The sequence below is a fragment of the Oreochromis niloticus genome, linkage group LG23, assembly GCF_001858045.2.
Source record: "Oreochromis niloticus isolate F11D_XX linkage group LG23, O_niloticus_UMD_NMBU, whole genome shotgun sequence".
NCBI classification, from domain to species: domain Eukaryota; kingdom Metazoa; phylum Chordata; class Actinopteri; order Cichliformes; family Cichlidae; genus Oreochromis; species Oreochromis niloticus.
This window is the reverse complement of record NC_031986.2, coordinates 6,925,177-6,939,926: the sequence shown is the minus strand read 5'-3', so window position 1 is coordinate 6,939,926 and position 14,750 is coordinate 6,925,177. Positions and strand designations below refer to the sequence as shown.

At 40.9% G+C, this 14,750-nt stretch overlaps 1 protein-coding gene across 2 annotated transcripts in view; it reads left to right on the top strand.

Moving 5' to 3' along the window:
* The window catches only part of mgat5 (alpha-1,6-mannosylglycoprotein 6-beta-N-acetylglucosaminyltransferase), a 112,546-nt gene that overhangs the window by 82,348 nt on the left and 15,448 nt on the right, over positions 1-14,750 (top strand). For both annotated transcript variants that reach the window (XM_003440854.5, XM_013268931.3), the window contains exon 11: positions 828-961. In XM_003440854.5, the coding sequence (XP_003440902.1) occupies positions 828-961 (134 nt within the window). The remainder of the gene's footprint in view (positions 1-827; positions 962-14,750) is intronic.

The following is a 14,750-nucleotide window of genomic DNA, read 5'->3' as shown; positions in this document are numbered from 1 at the left end:
GCTTGAACCTGAGTTGTTTAAGTGCTGGCAGGTAGTTGAATTCCTCTCTCAATCTTTCCTTTATTTACTGCCCTGAAGCTCATTCCGTCTCCCCTGACTGACTGACCTCAGTTTGCCTCTGTAGTAATAAGCTTGCGGTAAGAACAAGCTCCGACCGCAGTGGCCCGGAGCTCCAGCTCAAACCACAAATGCGCACCCAACCGCCTCCCCAACACAACCTCGCTCCGTTCGCTTCCAGAGGTGAAGGCACGGGCTGCTTTCTAGTGCTCCGTTATTTCATTTTAAATGATGTTATTAAGCCATTTAATTCCTGACTGAGTCTTTTCTTGTCCGCGCTCCAAACCCTTGTCTTCACACTTGTTTTACAAGGCAGATGCTAGTGAGGTAAAACGCTGCCAGCTTCAGGCTCCGCACTCAACACTGAGTAGAAGTGGAATGAAAGGAACGAGGATGCAGTGTGCGCTGGTCTCTCTCCCGGCAAAGCTCGACTCTGATCAGTTTAAGTGTGTTTTATTTTTAGAGAAATTAAAACGTTTATCGTCCTTCTTGTTTGTTTGTTTCTTTTTCATATTCAAGCCCTGATGCAGTGACATCATCAGAGTTCTAAACAAAATTTTAAAGCAAGTTATTGTTAGGTGCACGTGGTCTTTCAGTCAGTCAGTCTCAGTCTCATGGTTAATGTTGAACGATGCCACGTGGTGTGCTGACTTAAATATAGATGTCACCAAAAAAAGCCTAACACATAAATGCAAAGCTGACCTTTGTCAGGTACAAATGACACCAATTCTGTAGAATTACTCACATATTCTTTCCCCGTTCTCTCGCAGCTCACACCCCAGACAACAGTTTCCTGGGCTTTGTTGTGGAGCAGCACCTCAACGCCAGTGACATCAAGCACATCGATGACGTTAAGAGACAGAATCAGTCACTAGTCTATGGCAAGGTGGACAACTTCTGGAAGGTAACATCATCTTTAAATGCATTTAGATTAAAGTTAAATTTATTTATATTGTTACTTATATGTGCCTTTATGTTTTTCTTTCACATGTTTATGATCGACATTCACCGCTTGCAGTCACTGTGTCTATACACCTGCAGATTCCACCTTTTTAACACTTACAAATGGGCACAAAGTTAGATATGTATGTCCTCCCTGTGAAGATGACAGGGACAGACTTCACTAAGCATGCCAGAGAAGCCCAATGCACCAAGGCTAACCCACTGTCAGCCCTCTGAGAGCTCTGCAGTGAAACTCTTTGAACAACCTTGGGTGAAACTTTCACAGGAAACTCAATAGCAGTCTGGTTTAGGAGCTCAAATTCAGCTTATCACCTCCTTGGTGGGGGTTTTAATATATTCAAATGCATGCTCACTCTGCAGCACAGAGACCAAGGGATTACTGTATCCCAGACAAAAATGGCTTGGAGACTTTGGGGAGATTTGAACATTGTTTGGCTCGACATGGATGGCTGGATTAGTACCCAGGCCTTGATGAGCTTTCAGCTGACACCATGTATGCTTCTGAGTGGGTTGCTCCAGATCCAACTGACTCTATAGATGTCTGAACTCGATGGGATAATAATAGATGCTACAAAGAGAACTGTCCTCGTGTAGGAGGCAGTGTGATAAAGATGTGGAGGATTAAATAATAAGCCCAACCTAACCGATTAATGATCTTACTCTGGAAATAATACTGTTGTTGTGGATTGTTCCACTTGCTTTTATCTAACTTTACTTGCTGGCTTTAAGCTCATGTAAAATATGCATACTTTTTTTTTATTCATACCTTTACTGTGTCTTTGAAAATCTGAGAGAACACTTCTCAGCAGCTCTAACTGCGTCGGCAGACTTCAGCTTTAAAATAAAACAGAGCGCAGACAGCCTTCACTTGACAGAGAGTGACCCTGTCTGCAAGCATACACTTTGCACTGTGTGCAGAGGATATTGATGGAAAGGATTTTGTTCCTAAGAACAGCAACACAATGAAAACTGTGATTATTAATTTGAAGCTAATATTTGTGGTGAAACATATTAAATCAGCTATCTAACTCATGGACAAGCTGCTCTCTAGTCCCTAAATTAACTTGCAATAATCAACTAAGTGTTGCATTAGATAATATTACTTTAGCTGCTCTAAAGGCAACATAATGACCCCCAAAGTTATCATCACAAACAGATTACACACAAAATATAACACCGCAATCCAAATAAAGTACATTAATCAGTAACTGACAGCCCTCGTTTTCCACACATTGGTGCTCTAGCAGAGCACGTTGGCCTATTCTTGCTACACAGTCGACTGGTTAGTAATGACATGTTCACGCTGTCATGTTTTCATACGAAGAAACTCATTTTGTGTTTGTTTCAATTCGTACTACAGCCGGTGGTGACTTTGTTAGCATGCTCATTTCTGTTAAATGCATCTAGCTAACAATTTCAGCTATTTGTATCGATGTAATTAGCTGTTTGCACAGTTTTTAATTATACTTTGAGCTTCATCTTAGCACTGACGTTATCTATCTATCTAGTTATTGTTATTATTATTATTATTATTATTATTATTATTATTATTATTATTATTATTATTATTCCCTGCTGGCTTGCTAAGGGTGTTAGTAGCTGACTGACTTATTGTTATGCCAACCACTGATGTGATTCATCCTCAGAGAGGATAGTGAGAAGAAGTCAAAAAAAAAAAAAGCCCTCCTAATGTAAAACATATTAAACACTTACACTTCCAAGCCACTTTATAAGTCTGTAAATCCCGAGGTGTTACAGTTTTTAATCCAGAGGTATCTGGTATACTGCTGTGGTTGATGGCTTCTTCTGGTGAGTCACTACACACACAGTATTGTGCCATTCAGTCTGGCTTTAAAAGGGCAGACGGGGAAGCCCATCAGCTCCCAGCAAGGGGCATTAGCTGCTAATCAGACTCCCGAGCGCGTTCATTACCTCCTGCTTTTAATTAAAGGGCCGTTTTAGGGCTGACTGATAACGAGTTGACTGGCTTACTGCGTTTCCCTTCCTTGTTCGCTTAAACCGTGCCGTGCTGCCATCTCCTTCTGTGTACTCGAGAGGTTTCATTTCAAAATGACGTATCATCTTTTTTAAAGTAGAAAGTGAGACCTGCTGTAAGAAGAGGCATAATGATTTCTGGCGTTAAATTACAATTCCCAATAAGAGCTGTCTACTTTTCGTTATCATTACGATTCCTTTCTTCAGTTTTTCTCATTATTTTTACCTGTGATGTATGCTTTATGAGTTTGAGTCAAATTAAAGGTAAATTCAAACTGTGAAAAACATGATTTTATTTAGCTAACAGTAAAATAACTCAGACTGCAACAAAAGGACAGGGTTTGATGATAAACTGTATATAAAAGATGTACTTCTTGCACTCAGTATTTTCTACTTTTTAATTGTTTTTTTATTAAAAAATTATTTTGTTGCAGAATTAATTTGTAGTATAAAACAAACCATTATAGTATACCGTTCTAGATTACGTTGGCCCACTAAATCACTAGTGGAAAATGTTGCCATAGAAGCATAAGGAGTACAATGATGCTAATAGAGACAGGAAGAGGAAATGGTGAGATTCTGCTTCTGTTCTCACATCCCCTTTAACCCATGTCCACACTAGTTCAGAGCTCACACTGCCTTTAAAAAAAAAAGCTTCTTATGCATCATCCGAACAGCAGCGCTTTGTAAATTCACGTTTATTTTATTCATTTGTTGCTCTCAGTGAGCGTAAAGCTGATCTCTAGATAAGTCTTATCAAATGTTTTTGTTTTATTGAGCCAAAAAAGCAAAGGAGCGTGAAGAAAGTTCACACTGAGGATGAAAATGTGTGGCCCAAACAGGAGCCAGCGGACTTCAGCTGAAAACTGCCTCCTGCACAGGCCTCAGTTTTGGAGGTTTAATGTGGGGTTTGGTGGGTAATAAACTTTATGTGAAACAAAGCTGCTTGAAAGTATGCAAAGGTGCGCTGGTCACATTCATCCCACAGGTGTGTGATGGGAAGCAGTGTGTGGAGTAGATCGATCACAGAGACGCACACCCTCTCCTTTATAACGTTTGTGTAGATTATTGTAATATTATACATACTTTTCTTTTTCTTTTCCTTTTTTTACATAATTTGAGCTATTTTCAAAAATCTTGCAAGATACAAGTTATTAAACCTTTCATGTGGGCAAGAGCGATACCCATGTGCCATATTTGTACCTCCAAACAGGAATCTGGTGGGAACACGGGGTACGGAACAAGAAAAATGCAGTCTTTCTGAAACCCCACAGAGATTTAATTAGAAAAAAACACACATGCTGGGAGCTTACAGAGGGGGAGGTGTTCCATGTTCATTACATCCTTCTCCAGAGAGGATATCTACTCAGAGCCTGAACACTGGTGTCAGAAGCGCTTCCCTGTGTCATGAAAAATTCATGCGTGATAAGGTCTGTCTGGCTGAAATGTTGCAAATAGAAATAACTGTGAGCTCATTAAATGCAGACAGTGACCGAGACAAGGTTACAGCAAAGGTCCCTTAAAAGAAACCAATCATTATATCTCCTCATTTTCTATCTTATGTGTGCTGTTGGACATGTTGGATGTTTATATTAAGCATGGCCAACACGTTAAATAAGAAGGTCAGTTTATATACATATATACTCCTCTAAATGCTCCATTTCAAACTGTATTTTTCTACTCTTGGCTCTACATGACATTAGTAATATCAAATACAGAAGCCCCATTTACCCACTGTTCAACCCAACTCTTTACATGTTAGAAGAAAGTTGTCTCAAAGGTAGGAAAGTGAGCAAAAATGAAAAAGGTGGAGATGAACTGGAAGGGTGGCACCAAGGCTCACTATACAATTATGCTCCTATTGCCAGACGACACCCCTGGGCAACAGAAATATTAAGTCTTGTGTGAAACGAAAACATGTCACAGGTTATTTGGGAGCAGTTTAGAGTCGGGGGAGCTGTGAGTGCTGCGCCCAGTGTTGACCAGGATTAGGGATGGGTACCGGTATGGTTCTGACATAAACGGTAGTAACCAGACCGAAAAGCAGCGCACATTTCAGTGCTTTATTTTCCTGAGATGTCATACACTTTGGATTCTAGCCTATCTTTTTACCTTTGCAAGCGTAGTAGGCGGGGCCAGGTACGTACGTTCTTTTAGAGCAGAGCTACAGATTAAAAATGACCAAGGCGAAGCGTTCCAAGTCTGGCTGTACTTCACAGCAAAAGATGCAAACTCAGCAGCCTGCAACAAGTGCTTTAAGCTGATACTGTGATACTGTCAAAGGAGGTAACACCTCGAATCTGATGAAACAGCTGGCGACGCATAGCGTTTTGTTAAAAGCCGAGAAATGCGCCGTGTTTGATAGCTTGCTGCGAGACCTCACACCGTGCACATCTACTGCGGGTGTGGTGCCTGTTATCGGACCCGGAGTTAGCAACATCCCCCAAGAACCCGAAGAGTAGAGTCCTGGCCCCTAGCCCTGTCAGCGTAGCAGAAATGATGACGGATGATGATGGCAGCAGCAGCCGTTCTCCTCTGCGTGAGTAGCTTCATGTTGTTCGTCTGTAATTTACGTTGAGTACGCTAACCACATTATTACATTAATGCATGTAAGGTGAACTAGCAAACACCGTCGTAGTTACATGCGGCTGTCTTCTTGTTTGATGGCAGATACTCCCTTCACCCTGGCCAAAAAGGCTAAAATGACCAAAGAAAAAGTGGAAAACAGTTAAAACATGAGAGGTTTTTGGACAAAGTCTGTGTTTTTTCCATTGTTTAAGCACTGCTTCCAGCCAAGAGTGAGACCATATATGCCCTATAGCTGCAGAAAAGGCTAACATTGTTATCTTTTTACAAAAAAACAGCTGAACATGAGAGGTTTTTGGACCAATTTTGTGTTCTCCATTCTTTAAGCACCGGTTTGAGCACCGTTTAAGCATCGGCACCGTTTCAAAAGTACCAGGTTGGTGCTGGTATCGGATAAAACCTAAACGATACCCATCCCTAACCAGGATTATGAAAACTGAGGTGGAAATGAGTAGATCTCTTTAATGAAAATCTTACTCTAGCGATCGTAGCTGATCGTATGTCTGTTAATCAACATGCATGAATGTACTGTATAAATTGCCTTCAGTACCAGGATTATCAGCATCTGTATAGCTTTATGGATTTGTTTTATAACACTTAAATGTTTTAACACATGAGCAAACTAAACAAGTGCAGCAGGCATGACAAAAATCTCCTAGAGTTATATTTCTTTTTCCTAAGTGGCCAATAACCTAAAGTTTCAAAAGCATTTTTTTCTTTTATATTGCATTGAGTCCTTGGCTCTGTAACAGTGATGAGTAGCAAACCTCTACTCATTAATAGTAAACTGGCTGTTTTTCATTTGGCTGTGTGTGACCTCTGAAAAGCACACGGTAGCAGGTGGCTCATCTGACCTCGAGGTCGAGCACGGCTGCATGTGAAACGGTGAGGGAGGTCCTGGGGAACAAAAGACCTGGATGTTAAAAATTATTTTGTTTTTATAAGAGCCACGGTTGATTTTTGAGACCTGAAATAAGATGGCTAGACTTCCTTTGAGAGAGCTGTTTCTATAGCAACCCATAGCTGGAGGAGTAGAAATGCAGACCCAAGCAGCTGAGAGTGACCGAATGCCCCCCCCTTAATCTTTTTCCATTCATTCACACACACACACACACACACACATTATACGATCGAGCTGTGTGTCGGTGTCCGCTCCTGGCAGGTCAATGTTAAGAATGTAATGGCAATACAGTTTCACCAAGGAGCAATGAACAGGCAGTGATGATACCATTAACGTTCAGTAACTCAATATTAATTGTAACTGTAATAATAAAAGTAAAAATGATACATTTAGAAGATTTATAATATATTAAAGAGGAAGGATTCTTCTGTAACGCGTCTAGGTTTAATTAAAAACATCAATGAGTGATTATTGCGTTTACCTTGACTTACAGCAGCAGCGCGCTACATTAGTCGGTTTTCCTATTTCACAGCATTCAGCGTGTAAGAGAGCATTTGATGAGACAGAAGGGAACATGGAGAAAGGTGAGAATGAGTGGGCTGTACAGAGAGGGAGAGCTGCAGCCCCTTGGCGGCAGATCAGAGGACATGGTGAAGAAAGACGAATCGCACCGCGCTGACAGGGAGAGAGACACAAACGCACACACGGAGCTCACAGAAGCAGCACAGTCGGAGCACTCTAACCCTTGTAGGCTCATAAGCAGACAGCATTGTGATTCCCCTTCTATGATAATCCGGTTGAGTCGAACATTAAAGCTGAATATGAAGTTTGAGGGAAGAGATGGGCTGGGTTGGAAACATTTTTTATTGCGGTTATTAAATTGACTTCTCCTGTCACAGATGTTTTATTAAATTAGGCTCAGGACATTTCCAGAAGGTGGGAGCTGTTATTGCTTTTCTTTGTTGATCTGCAGTGTTAAATATTCAGTTTGCCATTTGTAGTATTTTGCAACTGGAAAAGCAGTACATCCTGAAAAGAAACAATACTTAGCAGCTAAATTCATGCATTTGGTGCCGAAATGTACTAAAATTCATAAAATTTTGGTACACATGATAAAATTATGTGTATTTCAAAGAAACAAAAATTTAGAAATTACTCAGTTTTCTGATAAACAGTTTTTATACTTTTTATACAGTATATATAATTACATTTTCAAATACAGATATAATAGAAAACAGTGTTACCATTCAAATACAAATATATGATACAATTCATGCATGAATTAACTTTAGTACCACTGCAATGAATGAAGGCTAGGCTACGATTTATTTTTTTATGAACAGATTTTTCCACCTCCGGCCTTCAGGCCCCATGTATGACACTTATCTACTTATATATTGCAAAGTAAAGACCCTACAATAATACAGAGAAAACCCCAACAATCAGATGACCCTGTATGAACAAGCATTAGGCGACAGCGAGAAGGAAAAACGTCCATTTAACAGGTAGAACCCTCCTACAGAACGAGGGATACGGGACAACAAAGAATACCCATTTTGGTTCAAAATAAAAATTCAACCTGACCATCAGCTGGACGTCCTCTGTTGGTAGTGTGGCAAAGAGGCTAATAAAACCAATAAAAGCCATGGCTGTGTACCTACAACGCTAGCAGAACTAACACACACACACACACACTGTGTATACAGTATTATATTTGAGGAGCAGACAGACAATTAGAACGCAGTCTTTAATAATTCTTTAATAATGTTTGTCTACCCTAGATTGAAATTTGATTTCAATCACTGAAATTGTGAAACAGTGGCAGTTGATAATTCAACCAGTGAGAAGAGTTGAACTGTCAGCTCTGTGATTTAAAGAGATCAGTGAAGCTGGCAGGGTCATTTGTCATTGTAATGTCCTGGTTTTATAAAAGTAAAGAGGAAACACGCATTGAATATTGACACTCTCTGCTTCCACAAACATTTACAGGAGAAGTGTTTCATTTAGACAGCACAAGGACAGAGCAGGAGAACACACAGAAACCATAAATAAATCAGTAAATTATAGTAGCTTCATTTGGTTAACAAGGAGAAATGTATTACCCAGCACCGTACTCCATACTGAATGTGAGTGCCTTTCTTAGCCAGGAATTAGCTTAAACTCCTCCCAGTAGCACCTATTTTGTTCCCTGCACCCTTTTGTGCTTTAAATGTATGGAGAAATGGTGTTCCCCTGTGCCTTGAGCTACCATGTACAAGCCTTTAATAGCACCCATTGAAGCATGTGATAGGTACAGGTGTTTCTATCACAGCAGGGCAAACAAGGATATTATAGCCGCGGTGTCTCTGTTTGCTTTTTTTATGATTATTATTATTAGTCCTCCTCTACAGGACTTGAAATTCAATGCTTTCTCACACACCAGTCCAGGCTGAAACACTTGGATGATTAACGCAGAGCCTATACACACAGCTGGGGTGGCAGTCATGTAGCACCTCCTCTACTGTCTCACAATCAAAAACATGCTCCGTGTGGTGGAACCACCAGATTCCTCCAGTAGATTAGAGACTGCTCTGCTTAATGGGGCATTGCAGGGTATTGAAGTGTAATGACCTTTCCTGACTGCACTCCAAGCATCTCTGGATGCAGATTTATCACCAGCATTCCTGTGACTATTCCTTCAGTGTCTGTCAAGGTAGCTATTGAATTTTCCAGATTGTCCATGAAGGTAGCAGCGCCAAATGAGCCAACACACTGGTGATCGAGCCTTTTGCTCCACTGATGAAAGTATTCCAGTGTTTATATTGTGCTTTAATATTTGTCACAGCAATGGTTTCAAAGCATTTAAACGTTGTGAAATCATCACAAGAGAAGCAGTGTTTGTAAGCGTTGCACCTGCCGCTGTTGTTAACCACACATGCGTCTACAATAGGAAGCGACTGCAGGCCAATTGGAAGTACTAATAGAAGCAGAGGGAGCAGCAACGGTGAGCTGTTAAATTAGTAACTCATCAGGGGTTTGGTATGTACACTATAAGCTAAAAGCACTCACTGGTCTGCTTTCATACTTGTGTGAACCTGAGTAACATCACATTCTTAATCCGTAGGGTTTAATATGATGTGGGCCCCACCCTTCAGCGAAGTGTGTTTATAGGAATTCTTCCAGAAGCACATTTGTGAGTTCAGGAAATGACATTGACAAGTGCTTCCACACCAAACTCTCTCATCCATATCCTTATGGACCTTGCTTTTTGTACTGGTGCACAGTCCTGTCGGAACAGGAAGCGGCCATACTCACAGAGTTGGTATGCTGAAACATTGGGAGTTCTTTCAGTAGAACTAAGGCAGAGGTCATCTGCTAATCAGAAGGTTTAGTAGTTCAGTTCCTGGTTGCTCCCAGTCTGCATGCCAAATATCCTTCAGCAAGATGTTAACCCCAAGTTCTACAAATGTTAGGTAGAAAACATAGAAATATTGATATTGATATACCTTTATTAGTCCCACAAGGGGAAATTTCTGCTTGTATGAATGGTACCTGATGACTAAAGTCATTGTGTCGGCCACTGCATCTGCTTTACATATTTGTTTATGTGATATTTTCTTTTGGGATGTGTGAAAGGGAATCATTGAGCCATCAGCAGATGTGATACTGAACTCGACTCTGTGTCCTCCCTGAAGTGACTCTGTGGTTGATTTTTAAAACATACAGTGACAGAGATAAACCTTTTTGCAGCACCATGTACACATCACGCTTAAACTGCAGCCTTTCTCTGAGGCTCAGTATATCACTGCAGTATGTGTGTTGAATGGGTCTGAGTGTTGTGGAGGGAAAGGATTTTTCCCGTCTCTCTGAAGTGATTTTTTTTTGCTTTATTTTATTCTTTGCTTTGATTGACAAGCTTGCAGTTTTGGGGGCCCCCAGAGTCTGTCAGTTGGAAATAATTTCAGATTGGGGAGGGGGCCGATCTGAGGTGCGTTTGATGTTCGATGTTGAAGGCAGTTTGATGGTCATGTAAGTCGAACCGCGTGCATCTGTCTGCATTCTGATGAGGCTCAAGCTCCCCGCGCCTCTTCAGGTTACTGCTCGACTCAGTCTGCTCTTTTTTCTTTAACTTGAGACCTGAGAACAAAATCAAGTTTAGGAGGACTATATACAGTTGTGTACATGTATTTCAATGATTTTCTTTGTTAAACATGTCAGACCACTGTATTTAGCTCAGTGTTTTACCAGTTGAAATAATCTTCCTTTTTATCCTATAGCTGTCTGGAAAAAAATTTAACTTCTACCTTTACGAAACCTCTTCTGATTGGCTGCCTCTTTGTAAATAGGTTTGTAGAGATGTCGTGAGCCAAGAGTAGAAAAAACAGCTCTAAAGCCTGAGCTTTTTGGCTTACAGAGATCACTTGTACTTACACCGGCCTTATTTTTTATCCATGTTTAATATAAGCCACTGTTCTAACTGTGTATGCGTATGAAAGGAAACAAATAAAAGCATAATAGATTCCCTTTAAACCAAAAATGTGTGTCGGTCTGCTGTTCTCCGATTCTGTGTCGCTCACGCTGTCTGCTTCCATCCCTGGACACTCATCCCTCAGCCGACAGAAAGCAGCAGCCTCCTCTCCTGTTTCCTCTTTGAGCCAAGGTTTACAAATTCCCTCTGATTTACAAGGTCATAAAACGCACCTCCTCCTCCTCCCCCTGCTTCAATCAGCCTCGCCAGCTCAGGCAGTTATTTTATAACTCCCCGAGCACGTGCTCCTGTACAAGGCCGCCGCAATCGATCCGCTCCCTGGTTTCATGTTGCATGTCGCACGCGCTCTGAAACCTACACATATACGTACAGTACGGACGGGTGCTCATCACTCTGCTCGCCCAAGTGCACGCAGGCTGTCAGAGGGGGAAGACTTTGAGCCTGTTAGTGCTCTAAAGTCGTAACTTCTTTGTAATTCACAGCGTGCTGACAGCTGAGACAGGATCACGAATAGAAGTTGACATAATATCATTACAGGAAAGCAAAGCCAAGGAAATCCACGATAAATCAAAAAAAAATGGTGATCCACTTTGCAGTCATGCTCCTCTAGCTCGTCGTTGTTTTTTTTAATGTTCTTCATGCTCTAGAAGACATCTGGATAGTAAGTATAAAGCTTAGTGTGGCCTGAAGGGCCGCAGCAGTCGACTGTGTATTCATCCTCCGCATACAATCAGGGTTACTGGACCAGTCCCCATTTATTTAAAAAAAAAAAAAAGCTCACATCCTGCTGCCTTCAGACTTCTTCCTTTTATTGTGTGTGGATTTTTTTTAAGTTGCATATTTGCAAATCACTCTTAGAGATGACGCAACCTGTCACACACTTATTTTACAGCATGTATACTTACCCCATGCTTACAGGAATGACAAATAGGGAAGTAACCGCTGAGACATCACAAGTCAGTTTGGTGTTTTGAAGCTGAGCATGATGAGCGAGGGGCAGATGTGACTGTGAAGACCAGGGACAGTGCGCGACCGTAGGCTAACAGCTTGGCACTTACACTTTAACACTGTAGGCATGCACTACAGGATTTTATCCTTGTTTTTAACTCTAGTGGGGACCATCAGCTACAAAATTTAGACGAACTGAACTGATTATGCACTGAGTGTGAGAACCATTGTGTCAACCCCTGCTGGCTGTTAGAAACAATGCACGTTTAAGGCAATTAGCTTTGGTTTCACAGCTCATACAGACAGTTAAACCATGTTTTAGTCACACAAGAGCTATCACTGTTGCACATTGACTTACTGAACACACTGAGAGACTTGGTGCATTTGAGGGGTTTTTGAGTTTTATTGTGTTTTGCAGTCTTGCTGTTGTGTAAAAGTTGCAAGAGTCTTTTTTTATTATAGGGTTTGTTGGTCATAAAAAAAGACGTGACTGCCAACCGACTGCAATAATATTCAGAGTATTAGTTTATGAACATAACATCAAAAAGTCTGCTTTTAAAGTAATCCTAGGTCTTTTAGTCAGTCAGTGCACCATAAACTGATCTAAAAGTAAAAAATATGTTGCGAATGTACATATTTAAAATATTGATGTGAATCACCAGACTGCATTAAGCTTATTTCGGTTATTGCTTTAAATAAGGCAAACTTGTAAAATATCAGAGTTATAGACCAGCAGTTTCTTTGCTCGTCTTTTTTTCCTTAGCGTCATCTGAGCTCCTGCAGCATCGCGTTAGAGTTTCAACGCAATGTTTTGCTTCCTCTTCAGATACCTACCAGTAACCTTGATTAGTAAAGGCCTTCTCACTCACTCCCACTCACACAGGCATGCACGCACACAAATCCTAGCTCAGCTCTCCTGAGTGAGGAGATTACAGGATAGTGATTTCACCTTCTAATTAGGACTTCATCTCTCTCTCTCACACACACACACACACACACACACACACACACACACACACACACGCACACATATACAGGCTGCTTTAGTTACAGCAGGCTGGCTGGAGGCATCTGATAGCCAGGCCTCCAGGGACCCTGACGAGCGACTACCTGAAATTTAAGCCCCAAAAGGAAGTACTGTGGGAGACACACACACAACAGCACGGAGCAGGAACAGATCCTGGAGGTAGAACAGATTCAAAGGCAGGCTCGTGTGTAGGATATCTGATTTAAACGTATACTTCTAACAACAGTGAAGCCTTGCCTCTCCATGAGTGTTAAAGCTCTTGTAATCAATAATGTTCCATTATAGAAGTAAGTGTGTGTGTGTGTGTGTGTGTGTGTGTGTGTGTGTATACACGCACACATACTGGTAATTGTGGCTTCATGTCACGATGGAGAAGAGTGGCAGCTTTCATCTGCACTGCCTCCCTGAAGGGTTCTACCTTAAGAGCGCTCAGCTGCACTGTACCTCGCTCCCACAGGGCTCAGTGCTTAGAAGGCACAGGATACAGTTAAAAACATATTTTGCACTTCAGTTCAGCATTTTATGTTTGAGTGTTGCTGGGTTATACAACAGTTTTGTCCTTGTTTTTAAAAGTCAAACACCTGCTGTGGGTTTCTCTGTGGGGGAAACTTAAATATTATAGCTGAGAATAAAGAGTAATTTGCAGAACCATGTCAAAAGCAAGTCCAGAAAACTTTAGACTGGGAGTTTTATAAGAGCCCATTTTGCTAATTCACATGTTGCTGTGTCTTCTGTTCATCATTAGCTAACACATGTCCTTTTAGCACCTTTTGCATATCTAAATCTGCAAACAACAATCTGATGTGACTTAGTGACAGTGGGGAGGAAGAGCTTCCTTTTTAACAGGAAGAGATCTTTAACAAGGCTTAGGGATGATCTACCATGATACCTTTGTGGGCTGCATGTCGGTCTACTTGACATTAGTTTGTAGAGAGGCATGCATCTGATGTCAGTCTTCTATTGCTCTGAATGAACTGAGAAAAGTTCAGTTCAGTTTTATTAATGTAGCACTGAATCACAACAACAGTATGCTTTATACTGAAAGGTAAAGACCCTACAGTAATCCAGAGAAAACCCTAGAGAGAGGCAGAGATGAATAATAACTGATTAAATGCAAAGTAATTTACAAACACAGAGAGTGAAAACCACTTTGAATGCTGTTTATTGTGAGGCGGCACTGCTTCCTGTCATATTCGTCTTCTCTTTAAACCTGTGTGAAATATCTATAAACTGCAAACTCTTTATGCTGTCGGTTTGATTCAAAACAAAATAACATGTGTGAAACGACGCCAACCAAATAGTTAAACCTCGTTCCAGTGTTGAGAATCTGTAGTTCAGGCCAGCTTTAACATCTGTGAGTGTGGTTAGTTGTTATGATGTTGCTGCAAGTTGCTTAACTAATTACCAAAAAGGAGCTGACACATCCTGAATTGCAGTGCCTTGTATTTGTCTCAAGTTAAAAACAAAACATGGTCCTACATTTACCACAATGCCATTGGATAGCAGTAGCTGTTTGTCTTTAGAACTCCTTTCCTGCATTGTAACATTGCTAAAAAGAAAACAATGTAACGACACAAAAACACAGGCAAACTATGTGTTTGTTTGTTATCAGTAGACGACCCTTTAAATTAGATTAGATTTTTTTTCTATCCATGTTTCACATTTGACCTGATAATCAGTTTGTCAGCATTCCTGTGCAGTAGAAACAGACCAGACATGACTTTAGGTGTAAAAGTAGCAGGATTACTTGGTTTTGGGTCTTCTTCTTTAGGAACATAACAGATCGGGTAGACTTTACTAACAAC